The sequence below is a fragment of the Musca domestica genome, unplaced genomic scaffold (genome assembly GCF_030504385.1).
Source record: "Musca domestica strain aabys unplaced genomic scaffold, Musca_domestica.polishedcontigs.V.1.1 10, whole genome shotgun sequence".
Taxonomy (NCBI): Eukaryota; Metazoa; Arthropoda; class Insecta; order Diptera; family Muscidae; genus Musca; species Musca domestica.
This window is the reverse complement of record NW_026712115.1, coordinates 2,642,288-2,658,649: the sequence shown is the minus strand read 5'-3', so window position 1 is coordinate 2,658,649 and position 16,362 is coordinate 2,642,288. Positions and strand designations below refer to the sequence as shown.

General features: G+C 35.7%; 1 protein-coding gene across 1 annotated transcript in view; it reads left to right on the top strand.

Moving 5' to 3' along the window:
• LOC131803761 (putative phosphatidate phosphatase) overlaps positions 1 to 15,722 on the top strand; it is a 40,858-nt gene extending 25,136 nt beyond the window's left edge. The window contains exons 4-7 of the mRNA XM_059125432.1: positions 9,250 to 9,468; positions 9,580 to 9,759; positions 11,856 to 12,032; positions 14,977 to 15,722. Coding sequence (XP_058981415.1) covers positions 9,250 to 9,468; positions 9,580 to 9,759; positions 11,856 to 12,032; positions 14,977 to 14,994 — 594 coding nt within the window. The 3' untranslated portion in view covers positions 14,995 to 15,722. The remainder of the gene's footprint in view (positions 1 to 9,249; positions 9,469 to 9,579; positions 9,760 to 11,855; positions 12,033 to 14,976) is intronic.
• The last annotated feature ends 640 nt before the right edge of the window (positions 15,723 to 16,362 follow it).

The window sequence follows — 16,362 nt, the reverse complement described above, 5'->3', positions numbered from 1 at the left end:
GTATGTGCAAAATTCCATACTATTCGAGCTGATATTACACGTTTGGTGCACAATAAAAGGTAAATCGGACGAAGATATATATGGGAGCTATATCTAAATTTTTACCGATTATCTCCAATTTCAATAGGTTTCGTCCTTGGGCCAAACAAATGATCTGTGCAAAATTTCATCTCAATCGGATAATAAATTCGACCTGCATCTTGTTCACAAGGATACATGGACAGACGGACGGACGGACATGCATAAATCAACTCAGAAAGTGATTCTATGCAGATCATCAAAAGGAACTATGCATCTATCTCGTTTCCTTTTGCCTGTTACAAACAAATGCACAAAGACATAATACCCTGACCACCTTGTGGTGTAGGGCATAAAAAAACACACACACCAATATATTTAGTGATAGTACAGTACGACCGTGGTAATACGAACGAGAAAAACAATGTGTTAATTGAGAACGATTGACAAAAAAGCATTCAATACATTTCAGAGTCATTCTGGCAACATGCTACCCGATCGTAATTTATTGGTAGATAGTCGGAAACTTTGGTGTTGAAATTTAAGCGATAGACAACATTTAAATAACACCGTGAGGCACGAAAGATAATTCCCAACAGAACCGAGTAAAATATGAGATTACAATTTGATTTGCAACATTTTTATACCCTACACCACATAGGGTTAAGGGTATTATATCCAGTAACATGGACAAGCATAATATATGTTTCATCCGATTTAGTGTTGAAGTCCCTCACATGCATAATATGTACTCCACAACAATGATATCTGATACCGGGCATCAGATACTGCTCGAAAATACCTTTGCCACAGTTTATGGTTATCGGTTCAGATTTTACGGTTATTACTTACCAATTTGAACGATTTTTTCATATTCAACCGATTTTTACCATTTGTTGAAATTCGTTCCGGTATATCTACAGGGTGAGATGAAAAAACTGCAACCAACTTCAGACTGCTGTCATTTCTAAGCCACTCGTCCGACATCTGTTAAAATTATTCCAGTGACAGCTAATTATATTGTTTACAAGCGTTCAAAAGCATTTTGGTGCGAATTTTCCAGAAAAAAAGTTATTCGTGATTGAATTCAAGCGTGATAGTGTGATTTCTTTATATTTGGCTGGAAAACCACAGGTGGCTATCGTTAGAGCACTCCAGCATTTAAATGTGAATAAATCTTTTGTGCCTCGTACCATCGCTTGGTACCGTGATACTGGTTGCGTAGCCCGAAGTCAACATCAGCAGAAATGGTTCGAAAAGTAAAGAAGCGACCTGATCGAAAAACCGCGTCGCAGTGGCCGGAAAATGGCTCGTGAGCTGAACATATCGCAATATTCCATTCGGCAAACATTGAAAAATGAGCTCGGGGTAAAGCCATTGAGATTCCAAAAAATGCAAGAACTTATACCGCAACAGAAAGAAAATAGATTCAAATGAGCTAAAGAGTTGCTTCGCGTGGCCGAAAGTGGTGAACTGCCGAATTTGGTTTTCTCCGATGAGAAAACATTCGTTGTCCAGCTGTTTGTAAACAAACAAAATGATCGTGTTTACTTGCCAAAGAGGTCAGCTGAAAATGTGCACCTTCGGTTGGCCAGAACTCAATCGCCGGCCATGGTGATGGTGTGGGACGCCATAACAGCCGATGGTCGCTCTCCGCTCGTATTAATCGACCGTGGCATCAGAATAAATACCGAATATTATCGCGAAAATATACTGGATCTTGGACGTTTCAACAGGAGGAGCACTGTCGCACTCAGCACTCCACCCAAGAATGGTTGCAAAACGAGGTTCCTCCTCTTCCTTCATTTCCAGCGCAAAATGGCCATCAAAATCTCGGGATACGAATCCGTGGGACTATTGTGTCTGGAGTATTTTGGAAATCAAGGTTGGCACTAAAAAAAATACCAAATGTAGATCACCTCAAGTAAGCGCTTCGCCGGGAATGGTCCAAAATACCGCAGAGCAACATTCGAGCAGCGTGTGACGGTTTCATTGGCCTTTGAAGGCTAAAGGTGACCAATTCGAAAAAATCTACACGTATTCTAAAATTAGTTTCTATTTCCGACATTTTTTGCTTTCATTCAATAAAATTAAAAAAAAAAAAATTAAAAATTATGGTTTTTTTATACCCTCCACCATACTATGGAGGGTATATTAATTTTGTCATTCCGTTTGTAACTCCTCGAAATACTCATGTCAGACCCAACAAAGTATATATATTCTTGATCAGCGTAAAATTCTAAGACGATTTAGCCATGTCCGTCTGTTGTGATCACGCTATCTTTCGAACAAATTAAGGTATAAGGCTAAAATTTTGCACACATGTATATTTTGCCAGTAGGCAGGTTAAGTTCGTAAATGGGCCATGTAGGTCCATTTTATCATATAGCCCCCATATAACGGTACCTCCGGATATTCGGTATTTTGATGATTTTAGCGACATTATTTAACGACTATGTAGGTCCACGTCTTCGTATAGCCCCCATATACCGTACCCCCCGATATTCGGTATTTTGATGATTTTAGCAACATTATTTACCGGGATTGTTTCAAATTTCGCATGTGAAGTTCGTAATGGATACTTCAGCCCATGCCAGAAAATTGTCAGTGCAGGTCCACGTCTTCGTATAGCCCTCATATAACGGTACCCCCTATATTCGGTATTTTGATGATTTTAGCTACATTATAAACAGATTTTTCTTCAAGTTTCGCATTTAAATATTGTAATAACTTATGACAAAAGTTGTGTAAGCAGTCACCCGGTATTCCTCCAATAAATATTTTTTAAGTCATATGATGCACTATACACCAATATAATTTGGTTCATAGTTGGTATGATCTATTTCACATAAATTCTCAATATAAACGTTTTTGTTACGGAGTTACCGATATATGGGGTCTATACGATGACCTGGACCTGCATAGACAATTTTCTGTCATAGACATTAGTTCCTATTACGAACTAAGAAATTTGAAACAACTTCGGTGAATAAGTGACTAAAGTCCTCCAAATACCGAATATCGAGGTGTACCGTTGTATGGGGGCTATATGAAATTGTCGACCTATATCTACAATACTTTTCCAAGGTGTAAAGTATTCAGAAGGGACTCTTTGTGTGGATTTTCAGACAATTCCATTGAAAAATGTAGCTAAAACCATCAGAATAACGAATATAGGGAGGTACCGTTATATGGGGGATATACGATATCGTGAACCTATTTAGACAATACTCTTCCAGGGGGTAAAGTACTATGAAGACACTCCTTTTGTGGATTTTCAGATAATTTCATTGAAAAATTTGGCTACAATCATCAAAATACCCAAAATCGGAGGAACTTGACCTGGCTGTAGATAAAAGACTTATCTGTGCAAAATTTTAGCTTTCTATCTTAATTAGTTTTGACTCTAGCATGATTACAACAGGCGGACGGACAGCAGGGCTATGTCGTCTCAGAATTTTACGCTGATCAAGAATATATATACTCTGTTATGTCTAAAATCAGATAATATTGTCTCTTAAAGTAACTAGGAACCGATGAAGCCCTTTTTACAGCTATAGTCAAAAATAATTTAATTTTTTTTTTCTAAGCAAAGTACTAGGCAAATCCAACGGAATGGAAACTAAACAGAAAAGAATCATCTACTGTATCAATTTTTTTCTTTGCCAAGTTAACTTTGAGCAGCTCACACGTGCCCTACATTACCCATGTTGAAGATTTCTTTTTTTTTGAAGGACCACCTTCTTAAAAATGGATATTTTGAAAGGAACTTCTTAGAACTCATGTATATATGTATGTATGTTTATATGTGTCCATTTTTAATGTGTATTTTTTCATTCGCTTTTTCCAACTCCTTTTCGCCGAACACGCTACGCGATTGCTTGGCCATTAGTTAATTGCCATTAAATTAATGTGTCAAATAATTACAGAGAAAGGATAGTTTGTTTTATTGTTCTCCAACACGCCTTTGTGAATATCAATTTACACCAACAATACCCGATAGTCATCAGAGTTGTGTTAACAATTTGTAACCCAGTTTTAAGTTGGGCTTTCTTTCAAACGAGGTTTGTGTGAGTGTGTGTGTGTGTGACTTATCTGAAATCTATGAGATTGTTGGTTATTTGTAGTATGTGCTAATGTAAATACGATGTGAAAATAATCAATTAGCCGACTTTCGGAGATGGCGGTTTCTTTAAAAAGTTTCTAATGCCGAAGCGACTCGACACAACACACCGGCAACAAAAGAGTTGGCAAACGAACAGTAACAAGCAAATAAGATAAAGCGAACGAACCCGACATGTAAACACTTGAGTTGGTCTCTGCATCACAACCTTCAGGTGGCCTTTGTTTCTTCTGCTTCGATCTTCCATAAATCTACGAAGATTGTTAGATCGGCATAAAGATCAAAAGAGAAACAAAAAACTAAAATAAGTTCAAACAGAAGAACGGTAGCTAACCAGCCACATGCCATTGTTGTATGCTGCGCATGCCTGCATGCTATTTCATGTGAGCAAATATTTGCTATGCAGCAAGTAAATAAAGTGAGGGGAAAATGTATCTATAACTCGATCTTTGGATATGGGTATGTGAATTTTCTAGACGAAAAAAAATCAGAAAATATAACAAATGTGGGTTATTAAACCCTCAGTTATATGGCTAGAGAGGGTATATATCATTTGATACGGACAAAACGTGTCTCAACGAATTAAGGGTTTTAGACCATTGGAGTTTATCTGGCGATGATACGGACAAAACGTGTTTAATCGAAATAACGGTTTTAGACCCTAGATATCTTTGGACCAAATCCGTTTCAGGACATTTGGAGTTGATCTGGCGATGTTCGTCCGTCCGTTGGTGCGCACGAAGGGAGTATCCGTTTGGGTTCAAACTTGGTACATCGTTATATTATTATCAAACTTAAATCGAGTTCGGAGATGGGGAATATCGACCCACTACTTCTGGTACCTCTCCCACAACAGGTCATAATTTTCAATGAAAATATTTTACTGCACAGAAAGATATAGGGTAATCCGATTTTGTTCCAACTTTGCAAATTCTAATATTTACATTGGTACTAGGTAAGGTGCGAAAATGGACAATATCGGTCCACTCCATCAAGTACCTCCAACACAAAGGGTCAAAATTTAGAATAATTATAACTCTTATAAAATGTGATGTATGAGTGCGATTGTTTTCAAAGTACACACATCACAAAATTTTTATTAACTCGTGGTCTGGTGGAATATTTCGATCCACTTCTTCTGGTACCTCCCCCACAAAGGGTCCAAAATTTTGAATAACCATGAAGCTCATAAAACGCGAAATTAACATCAGATTCCATTCAGACTTGGCACATCTCAATATTTCCATCAACACAAGATCTGTTATAAAGATGTTAGAGATCGGCCCATTTCTTTTGGTACCTCCCCACAAAGGCTCAAAGTTTTGAATAACCAAAATGATTAAAATATTCGAAAAGAGCGTCCGGTTCGCTTCATATTTCTGGACAGAAAGATAAAGGATAATCTGATTTTGTTCCAACTTTGCAAATCCTACTATTTGCATTGGTGCTAGGTAAGGTGCGAAAATGGACAATATCGGTCCACTCTATCAAGTACCTCCCCTACTGAGGGTCAAAATTGAGAATAATTATAACTCTTATAAAATGTGATGTACGATTATATTTCGGTCTACTTCTTCTGGTACCTCCCCCACAAAAAAATTTGTCAAAAATTTTGAATAACCATGAAGCTCATGAAACACGAAATTAACATCTGATTCCATTCAGACATGGCACATCTCAATATTTCCATCAACACAAGATCTATTATAAGGATGGTAGAGATCGGACCATTTCTTTTGGTACCTCCCCACAAAGGGTCAAAGTTTTGAATAACCAAAGTGATTATAATATTCGAAATGAGCGTCCGGTTCGCTTCAAATTTCACACATTCCATTATTTCAACTAATACAAGTTCTTCTTTGAAGATGGGATATATCGGTTCACTCCTTCTGGCACCTCACCCACAAAAGTTCAACATTTTGTATATCCATACAGCTCATATAAGGCGAAATTAACACTCGATTCCTTTCATACTTGGTACATCTTAATATTTCCATCAACACAAGATCTTTTATAAAGATGGTAGAGATCGAGTCATTTCTTCTTATGCCTTTCCCACATAGGGTTCAAAATTTTGAAAAACAAAACGCTCAAAGAAAGCGAAATAGGCATCCAACTCTCTTCAAACTTCACACATACAAACATTTTTGTTACCACATGATCTGTGGCGAAGATTATATATATCTGCGAACCCCTTCTGGTACCTCACCCAAAAAGGGACACAATTGGTTCTTTACTACTTGCCATATCTAAATATTTCTTTCAACCAGAAGCCCTAGATGATATCAACGTTAGGCATTCCAGCTCTATATATTCACACAATTAAGTACTTTTCGTATAATTTTTGTATTCATTACTTACATATTTTAATATTTTACATATTTTAACTCTAGACACCAACAGTTATGGCATTATCATATTTTTTAAACAACTATAGTACGTATTTACAAAACCACATCCATATCTTAACCACAGATATCAACAGTGACATCTATATCAAATTTCAGTTTTATTGAATGAAGGTCAAAAAAGTCGAAAAATGCATCAAATTTTAGAATAAGTTTAGATTTGTTGGAATTGGTTACCTTTGGCACGACTTATGGCCTCCAAACAATGGCCTCCTCAATGAAACCGTCACACGCGCCCGAATGTTGCTCTGCGGTATTTTGGCCCATTCCCGCCGAAGTGCTTGCTTGCGTGGTGATCGATACTTTGGTAATTTTAGTGCCAACCTTACTTTCCAAAATACTCCAGACACAATAGTCCAACGGATTGGTATCCGGAGATTTTGGTGGCCATTGTGCGCTGAAATTGAAGCGAGGAACCTCATTTTGTAACCATTCTTGGGTGGCGCGTGCTGAGTGCGATGGTGCTGAGTCCTGTTGGAATGTCCAATACCAACTATTTTATTTAAAATAAAATTCCTGTATCCCTTTAACCAATACAAAATGTAGTACGCATATCCAACACGATCTACATCTCTCCATCCTGGATACCAACAGTGGTCCAAAATTAGTACCATTTAGAACTTTTCGAACAATTATAGTCCACATTTGAAAAATCACCATCAGATACCAACAGAGATCTCAAAGAGGCCAAAATGTTTGCATGCCCAAGGCTTTAGTACAACCTCCAGAATATTTTCGCGATAATATTCGACCCTGATGCCACGGTCGATTAATACGAGCGGAGAGCGACCATCGGCTGTTATGGCGGCCCACACCATCACCATGACCGGCGATTGAGTTCTGGTGTCCAACCGAAGGTGCACATTTTTAGCTGACCTCTTTGGCAAGTAAACACTAACATTTTGTTTGTTTACGAACTGCTGGACAACGAATGTTTTCTCATCGGAAATAAATATTCGTCAGTTCGCCACTTTCGCCCAAGCGCAGCAACTCTTTAGCTCTTTTAAATCTATTTTCTTTCTGCTACGGTGCAAGTTCTTGCACTTTTTGGAATTGCAATGGTTTTACCCCGAGCTCATTTTTCAATATTTGCCGAATGGAATATTGCGATATGTTCAGCTCTTTACTTTTAGAACCATTTCTGCTGATGTTGCTGTTTTCTTCCGTCCACTCCCTTAACGCCGGACTACGCTACCAGTATCACGGTAACGAGCGATGGTACGAGACACAGAAGATTTATTCACATTCAAATGCTGGAATGCTCTAACGATAGCCACTTGTGGTTTTCAGCCAAATATAAAGAAATCACACTATCACGCTTAAATTCCATCACGAATAATTTTTTTTTTATATAAAATTCTCACCAAAATGCTGTTGTATGCTTGTGAATAATATAATGAGGTGTCACGGGAATAATTTTAAAAGCTGTCGGACGAGTGGCTTAGAAATGAGAGCAGTCTGAAGTTGGTGACAGTTTTTTCATCTCACCTTGTATAGTACCATATAGTACTTTTCGTACAATTTAGGTACACATTTCTGAAACCGCCTCCACATATAAAGGTTACACGTGAACAGCGACCCTAATGGCAAATTTTAGATCTTTTGACCCAATTTCAAATTGTACCAAATATAGTACTATTTTAGCTCTATCCGTCAACATAATAGCAAATGACGACATTTTAAAAGTTAGTACCTTTTGTAACCTTAACGTTACAATTTTCAAAAACCGTTTGGTACATGTATCCTGTAATCTATCTGTGACTTCCAAATTTCTGGCTCAAGTACCCTTTTAGGTTAGAATTTCAGAAAACTCTGTGTTATTAAACTCAAATGCATCAACACTTCAGATTTCTAGCTTCAGCGGTTTTGTCTGGGCATTGATTCTAGGCCAGTCACTTATTTGACAGCTCTTTTATAAGTATAGATAATTTTGTGGAATATTTTGTAGTGTTACGATCCCGTTGATAAGAGGGAATGCTGTAGAGGACATTACATACTCAAAAGGTAGAAATTTCAAGGAATCTTTATTCGAAAATTTATAAAATTTTTGAAAGGGGGAATTTGACCCCTTCGTTTAGGATACTTTGTGAAGTAAGCTTTCAAGATTACGATTCATGTGTATTTTCTTTTTAGATCTGCCTGCATAATCTGCCAAATTTTTCCTGCATTTTATTATATTTCATAAAACGTTTTCGTTTCCCAAGAAGTCAACCTTTAACCCACTAATTTCCATTCATTAGATCAAACTATTTTAATGTCAATCTTTGCAAATTTCCCATGAAATTTAAAATATTTGCGCAATGACAAACTGAACTGTAATTCGATTTAAATTGCAACAATATCTTATCGCCACCGTAAGGATTTATCTTAAACGTCTATTGACTTTGGTCTAACCAAAGCAGCTATTCTCAACAACATCATCATTCATAGGAACCCCATTCACCTCGCCACACAAATAAGTTGTTGCTCAGTTCTCTCGGTTACAAGTGTTTGTTGGTATTTGGGAAAATCAACCAAGATCTAGTCGAAGTCATTCCAATATCCCGCTGAGATCCGCAACAAATCACTTTGGTGTACTGTATTTCACTAAACAAATAAGTTATTTAGCAGAAAAAAAATCCTAACAAATTGAATTGTTAAAATAAATCAATTTGTTTTAGTTCGTTTGAATGATTGTCTATTTCTTTTTTCCTTTTCCAGATAACAATGTTGGAATTTTTCAAAGCAAATTCTCACAAAATGCGCAGCTTTGGTAATCTATCGTCGAGCAATTATTATTTTTGCCATTTGGAAGTGCCGGATTGGGCAATTGAGTGTTACAAGCGAGTTGGCCTATTGATTTTCGGTTCGGGCGTGTGCGAGCTGACCACAGATATTGCCAAATATTCGATTGGTAGGCTGAGACCACATTTCTTTGCGGTAAGTTTCATTTTTTTTTTGGTATATTGTATATTTTAAAAGCCGAAAAATATTATGGATTGAATTTTATAATTGATTGTTCTTTTTGTGTTTTTTTTTTCTTTTTCCCAGGTCTGCCAACCAATTTTACCCGATGGCACCACGTGTGAGAATCCTATGAACCAAGGTCGCTATATTGAGGACTTCACCTGCCGTGGTTTGGATTATCCCGCCAAAATTATCAAGGAATCGCATTTGTCATTTCCCAGTGGCCATGCCAGTTTTACTTCCTTTACGATGATCTATACAGCGGTAAGTTAGCAAAAAAAAGTTTATTTGCGTATAAATCTGGCAATAGAAAATAATTTAAAAGCTTTCTTATAGGAGATCTTTAAAGGGCTTCCTTAAAGACTTTTTTATAGAAGGTCTTTAAGGACTTCCTTATAGAAGTCCTTTAAGGACTTCCTTATAGAAGTCCTTTAAGGACTTCCTTATAGAAGTCCTTTAAGGACTTTCTTATAGAAGTCCTTTAAGGACTTTCTTATAGAAGTCATTAAAGGACTTTCTTAAAGAAGTCCTTTAAGGGATTTTTTATAGAAGTCCTTTAAGGACTTCCTCATAGAAGTCCGTTAAGCTTTTCGTATAGAATACCTATAGTGGCTTCGTCTATGAGCCTTAATGCTACCATTAAAAATTGCAATTTCGGAGAAAAAATTTTCTTGGATAACAATGACTTGATTGTTTCGAAATCACCTTTTTATACCCTACAACACTATGTGTTGGGGGTATTATAAGTTTGATTGGGCCAAAAATTATGTAACACCTCGAAATATTGGTTTCCCACATAGGAAAGTATATATAGATCTTCCTATCTCGTCGAGCTGAGTCGATCTAGCTATGTATGTCGTCTGTCCGTCTGTCCATGTTAATTTGTAATCACTCTACAGGACGCAATTATGGCCCGATCTTCACGAAATTTAGAATGTAGGTGGGGTTTGGACCAGAATAGAACCCTATTGCTTTTGGAGATGATCGCAATTATAGAATAATCGACGCGAAATTTCGCATGTAGATAGAGTTTAAGGCGGGGAAAAAGCCTACTAATTTGGGTGGTCATCGGATAACATTTAGCGGGTAAAATATACCATATCTTTTGTGTTGAAAAAAACCAAAATTTTTCATTAAACCGTGAATATTTTAAATCCCGGCGAAGTCACAAAGCCATCACAAGGTTACTTTTGATCTTTACATTGATGTTAACATCCAACAAATCGGATATATAGCAAAATATGTGCGATATATATGTCTATTAAAGGAGATATGCTTGAAAGATCTCTTATATGTCGAGAACGGCTGAACTGATTTCGACAGTTCTCATTAATTCAGAATGGCCTCTTGGCAGGAAAGAAAAAACGTCTAAAAATATCGCATAAAAATATCTTTCTAAAGATGAAAATATTGATTTTGTAAATTTTCTCATATTTTTTCAATTTTGTCATATTTTCATTTTGAATTAAACATTTGGTAATATTTTTACAGCTAACAAAACTAAGTAGTTAGGATATCAGGATATCATATACAGATCGCATTTATGGCCCGATCCTTACGAAATTTTGCATGGGGATAAGATGAGGGTCAGAATAGAAGCCTACTCTGTTTGGAGATGATCGCCATATATTTAGGGGTTGAAATTGACCAAAAAACTGCAAAATTGTCGGCAGGTCGTAATTATCGCCCGATCCTCACGCACATTTGAATGGGGGTTACCGCACATTGCAAAAGCCAAGCAGTTTTGGATGGCCATCCAAAAATATTCAATGTGTGAAGAAGTTTGCCAACTTTTGTAGACAAAATACGAAAATTTCCATTCCAGTGACTTTTTGGAGAATTCACAAATACAGGAAAGATGCACTTCCGACTATTTCGTTAACGCTGATTTCGTTGAAGAATATAGTCAAATGTCTGTATCTCATATAGATGCGTTTCAGTCAAAGACCTATAATAATAAATGTTAATCTTTTGCCACTTCTGAGAGGTTATAGATCTTTGGGAAATATTGGTTCCAGATCTAGGAAGACCATTTACGTGCAACATCTACCAATAAATTGGAAATGAGCAAATTAGTTAAAGTTGCTATTATTCGAAAATTAGAGACCGGAACCTGATGGGTTTCTTTTATTATTTATCACAATATCTTGTGGAATTCTGTCGAGTATTTCGCCTATATAAACTGTATGGTTTATTATAGTGTTGTAGGGTATTCAACGATCGGCCCCGCTCGACTGTAGCCTTTGGTTACTTGTTATTTTTATTTTTTTACAATTTCGAAGAAAAAATTTTCTTGTATAACAATGATATGATTGTTTCTAATCTAATTTTTATTTTCATTTCTATTTTTTTCTTTTCAGATTTATTTGCACAAACGCCTGACCTGTTCACGCAGTAAAATGTTCAAACATTTACTTCAATTCATATTTTTGATGTTCGCCTGGTATACATCACTGACACGTGTTTCCGATTACAAACATCATTGGACTGATGTTCTGGCCGGGGCATTAATTGGCACAGCCTATGCAATAATTGTGGTAAGTTCAGAGGAAAAAATCGAAAAAAAAACCAAAATTCAAAAAACTTAAAAGTTTGGTCCTATTTATATTTTGAGCCGTGCTCCCACAAAAAATATTTAACAAGTAAAAATACACTAAGTTCGGCCGGAGTAAAGAAAACTTTTTATACAAAAGTTGGATTGGATTGGATCGGTAGGAGAATGCAGTAAGAGCTTTCTAAAAAAAAAAAACAAGTAAAAAAGCTGTAAGTTTTGCCGGGACGAACTTTGAATATCTTCCACCATATAGATCGAATTTGACAATTCTCAAAAAATAAAATCCGTTAAAAATTCTGTTAAAATCTTAAAAATTTCGAATATAGCCGTAATATTAGGGTCTATATGAGGACGTGGACCTGCATAGGCAACATTTGTGATAAGCCAATAGAATATTCAAATGCGAAACTTGAAAAAAAAAAATCGGCGAATAATGTCGCTAAAATCATCAAAATACCGAATATCGGGAGGTACCGTTATATGGGGGCTATACGGAGACGTGGACCTGCACAGAGAATTTTCTTTCATAGACTGCAGTATCCATTACGAACTTCTAATATCAAATTTGAAACAATTTCGGTGAATAATATGGCTAAAATAATCAAAATACTGAATATCGGGAGGTACCGTTACATGGGGGGTATACCAAAACGTGGACCTACATGTCCCACTTTCAATACCAAAAGTCCTGCAGACATAATATACATTTGTGTAAAATGTTATCAATCTATTTCAGTTCTTTCGGAAGCTAGAGTGACTTCCACAGACGGACAATCGGACAGAAGGACAGACAGACAGACTGACCGACATCGCTAAATCGACATAGAATTTTATGCTGATCAAGAATGTATACATATACTATGGGGGGTCTAAAATATATATTTCGAGGTGTTATAAACGGAATGACAAACTTAATATACCCTCCATACCAACGTGGACCTATATATACAATGTTCCGCCACCTAAGTTAGAACCCATAACGAACTACAAATACAATTTTTTGAAAAATTTAAGAGAAAATACCTAATATCCGAAGGTACCGTTATATGTGCGCTATAGGAAAACGTGGACCTAGATATTGAATGTCCTGCTACCGGAGCTAGAACCCATCACAAACTACAAATACCTAGTTTTGGATAAATCTGTGGCAATAATCATAAAAATACCGAATATCGAAGGTACCGTTATGTGGGGGCTATACAAAAACGTGGTATGGTTGAGGGTATACAAAATCCACAACTTTCGTAGTTCCTCAAAAGAATTATTGAAAGCCCTGTTGCTATGTAAAGCTTTATATCATAAAATATTCAACAAATATTTTAAAATCCATGGCGCCAACTGCTTCGGAATTGAAAATCATTACAGAAATCTGGGAATCTGACAGTCCATTTAAAAAATATTTAGAAAATTGGGAAAAAGGGAATTTGATAATCTCTGAAAAAATAAGAAAACGATTTAAAAATATGTTAAATTCTATAAATCGGTTATTAAAAAAATTCCTTAAAGTTTCTTAAAATTCAAATTCGCTACCTATTGAATATTTTTTGAGATGAGATCATCTACAGCGGATTTTCTTGGATATTTGGGGCCGAAACTGTCCTAACACATGAAATCAAAAGCTACCAATGTACCGAAAAACAGGAGAAACAAGTAAAAAAGCAGTAAGTTCGGCCGGGCCGAACTTTGAATACCCTCCACCATTTGGAACGAATTAGAAAATTTTCAAAAAAATAAAATCCATTAAAAATTATTTTAAAATCTTTAAAATATCTAATATAGAAAGGTGCCGATATATGGGGGGATATATGTGGACTTATAAAGACAAATCTATGTCTGCGTGTAAAGTACTCATATGGAACTCCTTGTGTGGATGTTCAAAATACCGAATATCGCAGGGTATCGTTATATGGGAGCTACACGTTATCGTTAACCTATATAGAGAATTCTCTGTCGGGGGGTAAAGTGCTCACAAAGATCCCCTTGTGTACAAAGAACACCTTGTGTACAAAGAACACCTTGTGTACAAAGAACCCCCTGTGACCATTCCGTTGAAAAACCTCAAAATACCGAATATCGGGGGTACCGTTATATGAGGGCTATACGATATTTCTGCCGAGGTATAAAGTACCCACAAGGACTCCTTGTGTGGATTTTCAGACAATTCCGTTGAAAAATGTGGCTAAAATCATCAAGATACCGAATACCGTGGGGGTACCGTTATATGGGGGCTATACGATATTGTGGACCTATATAGATAATTCTCTGCCGAGGTATAAAGTACCCACAAGGAACTTCTTGTTTGAATTTTCAGACAATTCCATTGAAAAATGTGGCTAACATCATCAAAATACCGAATATCGGGTGTACCGTTATATGGGGGCTATACGATATCGTGGACCGATATAGCCCATCTTCGAACTTGATCTGCCTGCAGACAAAAGAGAGATCTCTGCAAAATTTTAGCTTCCTATCTTAATTCGTTTAGACTGTAGCGTGATTACAACAGACGGACGGACGGACAGACGGATGGACAGGGCTAAATCGTCTTAGAATTTTACGCTGATCAAGAATATATATACTTTGTTGGTTCTAAAATGATTATTTCGATGAGTTACAAACGGAATGACGAACTTAATATACCCTCCATACTTTTTTTGGTGGAGGGTATAAAAAGCAGACCTACTTCGAATATTTATTTATTTATGACAAATTTATTTTAGAGGTTTTAATTTCGGTCCTAATAATCCGTGACAATTTTTTTAATAATCTACTACTTTGATAATATCAGAAAAAAATTTAAAATTTTACGTGTTTAATAAATATTTATCCAAAATATAATTTATGCATATCTCATTTCTGAATGGAGTAAATTAATTGCAGATTTTATTAAATCTTGTTTTTTTATTTATCTTTTTTATCTTTTCTAGACATCTTCCATGTGGTAGTAATTAAATGCAGAAGAAAACAGCAGCATATGAAACACAATTATTTGTTATTGGGATTTTATTATGGAAATACTTTTCTAAATATGGCGTGGACGTATTAATCTTTTTTTCCCCTAACCGGAGATGGGAATGTGTTATGTTTAATTTTGTTTTTAAGTTGGGATTAAATCCTCTTATTATTAAATACTACTTTTTTAGTTTTTTAAGATTAAATTTTTGGTTTAATTGCTTTAAATGATAAAAAGAAAATTAATTTTTATTTTAGAAATATATTTTGTATCAATATTTGGTGTAACCCAGGGCCTAAGGGTATTTTGTTTAGATGCCTGTTATTGCCATAGTTTTATTTTAACTTTTATCATTTCTGTGATTTTTTTACATTTTTGTTCATTATTTTTCTTTAAAAACTTGCAATTCTACATAAAAGCTTTAGTTTTTTATTAAATTTATTTTTTTTTATTTTTTTTCCTTCGGCCTTACACACCTTAACCCATTTTTTTTTTATCAAATTGTATTTATGGCAATCTCATTAAAAATATTTATATTTATGTGTGTATTGTGGCATGCACAAGTAAAGTTTCTTATATAATTATATATATTTTTTAAATAATTTTTAAGTTTAAATTATTATTCGCACTACAGTAAAGCATCACAAAGTATTTATTCGAAATAAGTGTACAATGTATTATTTTACAGCAACAACAATAAGAACAAAAACTTAATAAAAATTTCTAATTATAAGACAAAAAAAATCATAAAGTGTTTTATTCAGTCGGACATAGGCAATGAAGTGGGAATCATTTTCAAATTTTGCCCTTCGGTAAGTTTTGGTACGAGACATCAAATATGGTAGTGTTTCATAAATTTGTACTAAACAGGGTATTGCAAAAGACTAAGATCTATAATATGTACTGAAAGATACAGATCTTTCGAATTTAGCATGTAGGTCACTATTGATGCGAGACTTTAGATATGTTGGTATTTTGGTTCTAGTGTTTTTATACCTTCCACCATTCTACGGAGGGTATATTAGCTTTGTCATTCCGTTTGTAACCCCCGAAATATTCACAATAGACCCTACAAAGTATATATATTCTGGATCAGCGTGAAATTCTAAGACGATGTAGCGATGTCCGTCTGTCTGTCTGTTATAATCACGTTTTCTTTCGATCGAATACAAGGCTAAAATTTGGCATACATGCATAGTTTACCAGATGGCAGTTTATGTTCGTAAATGGGCCATGTCGGTCCACGTTTTCGTATGGCCCCCATATAACAGTACATCCCAATATTCGGTATTTTCATGATTTTACATTATTTACCGGAATTATTTCAAATTTCGTATGCAAGTTCATGTCTTCGTATAAC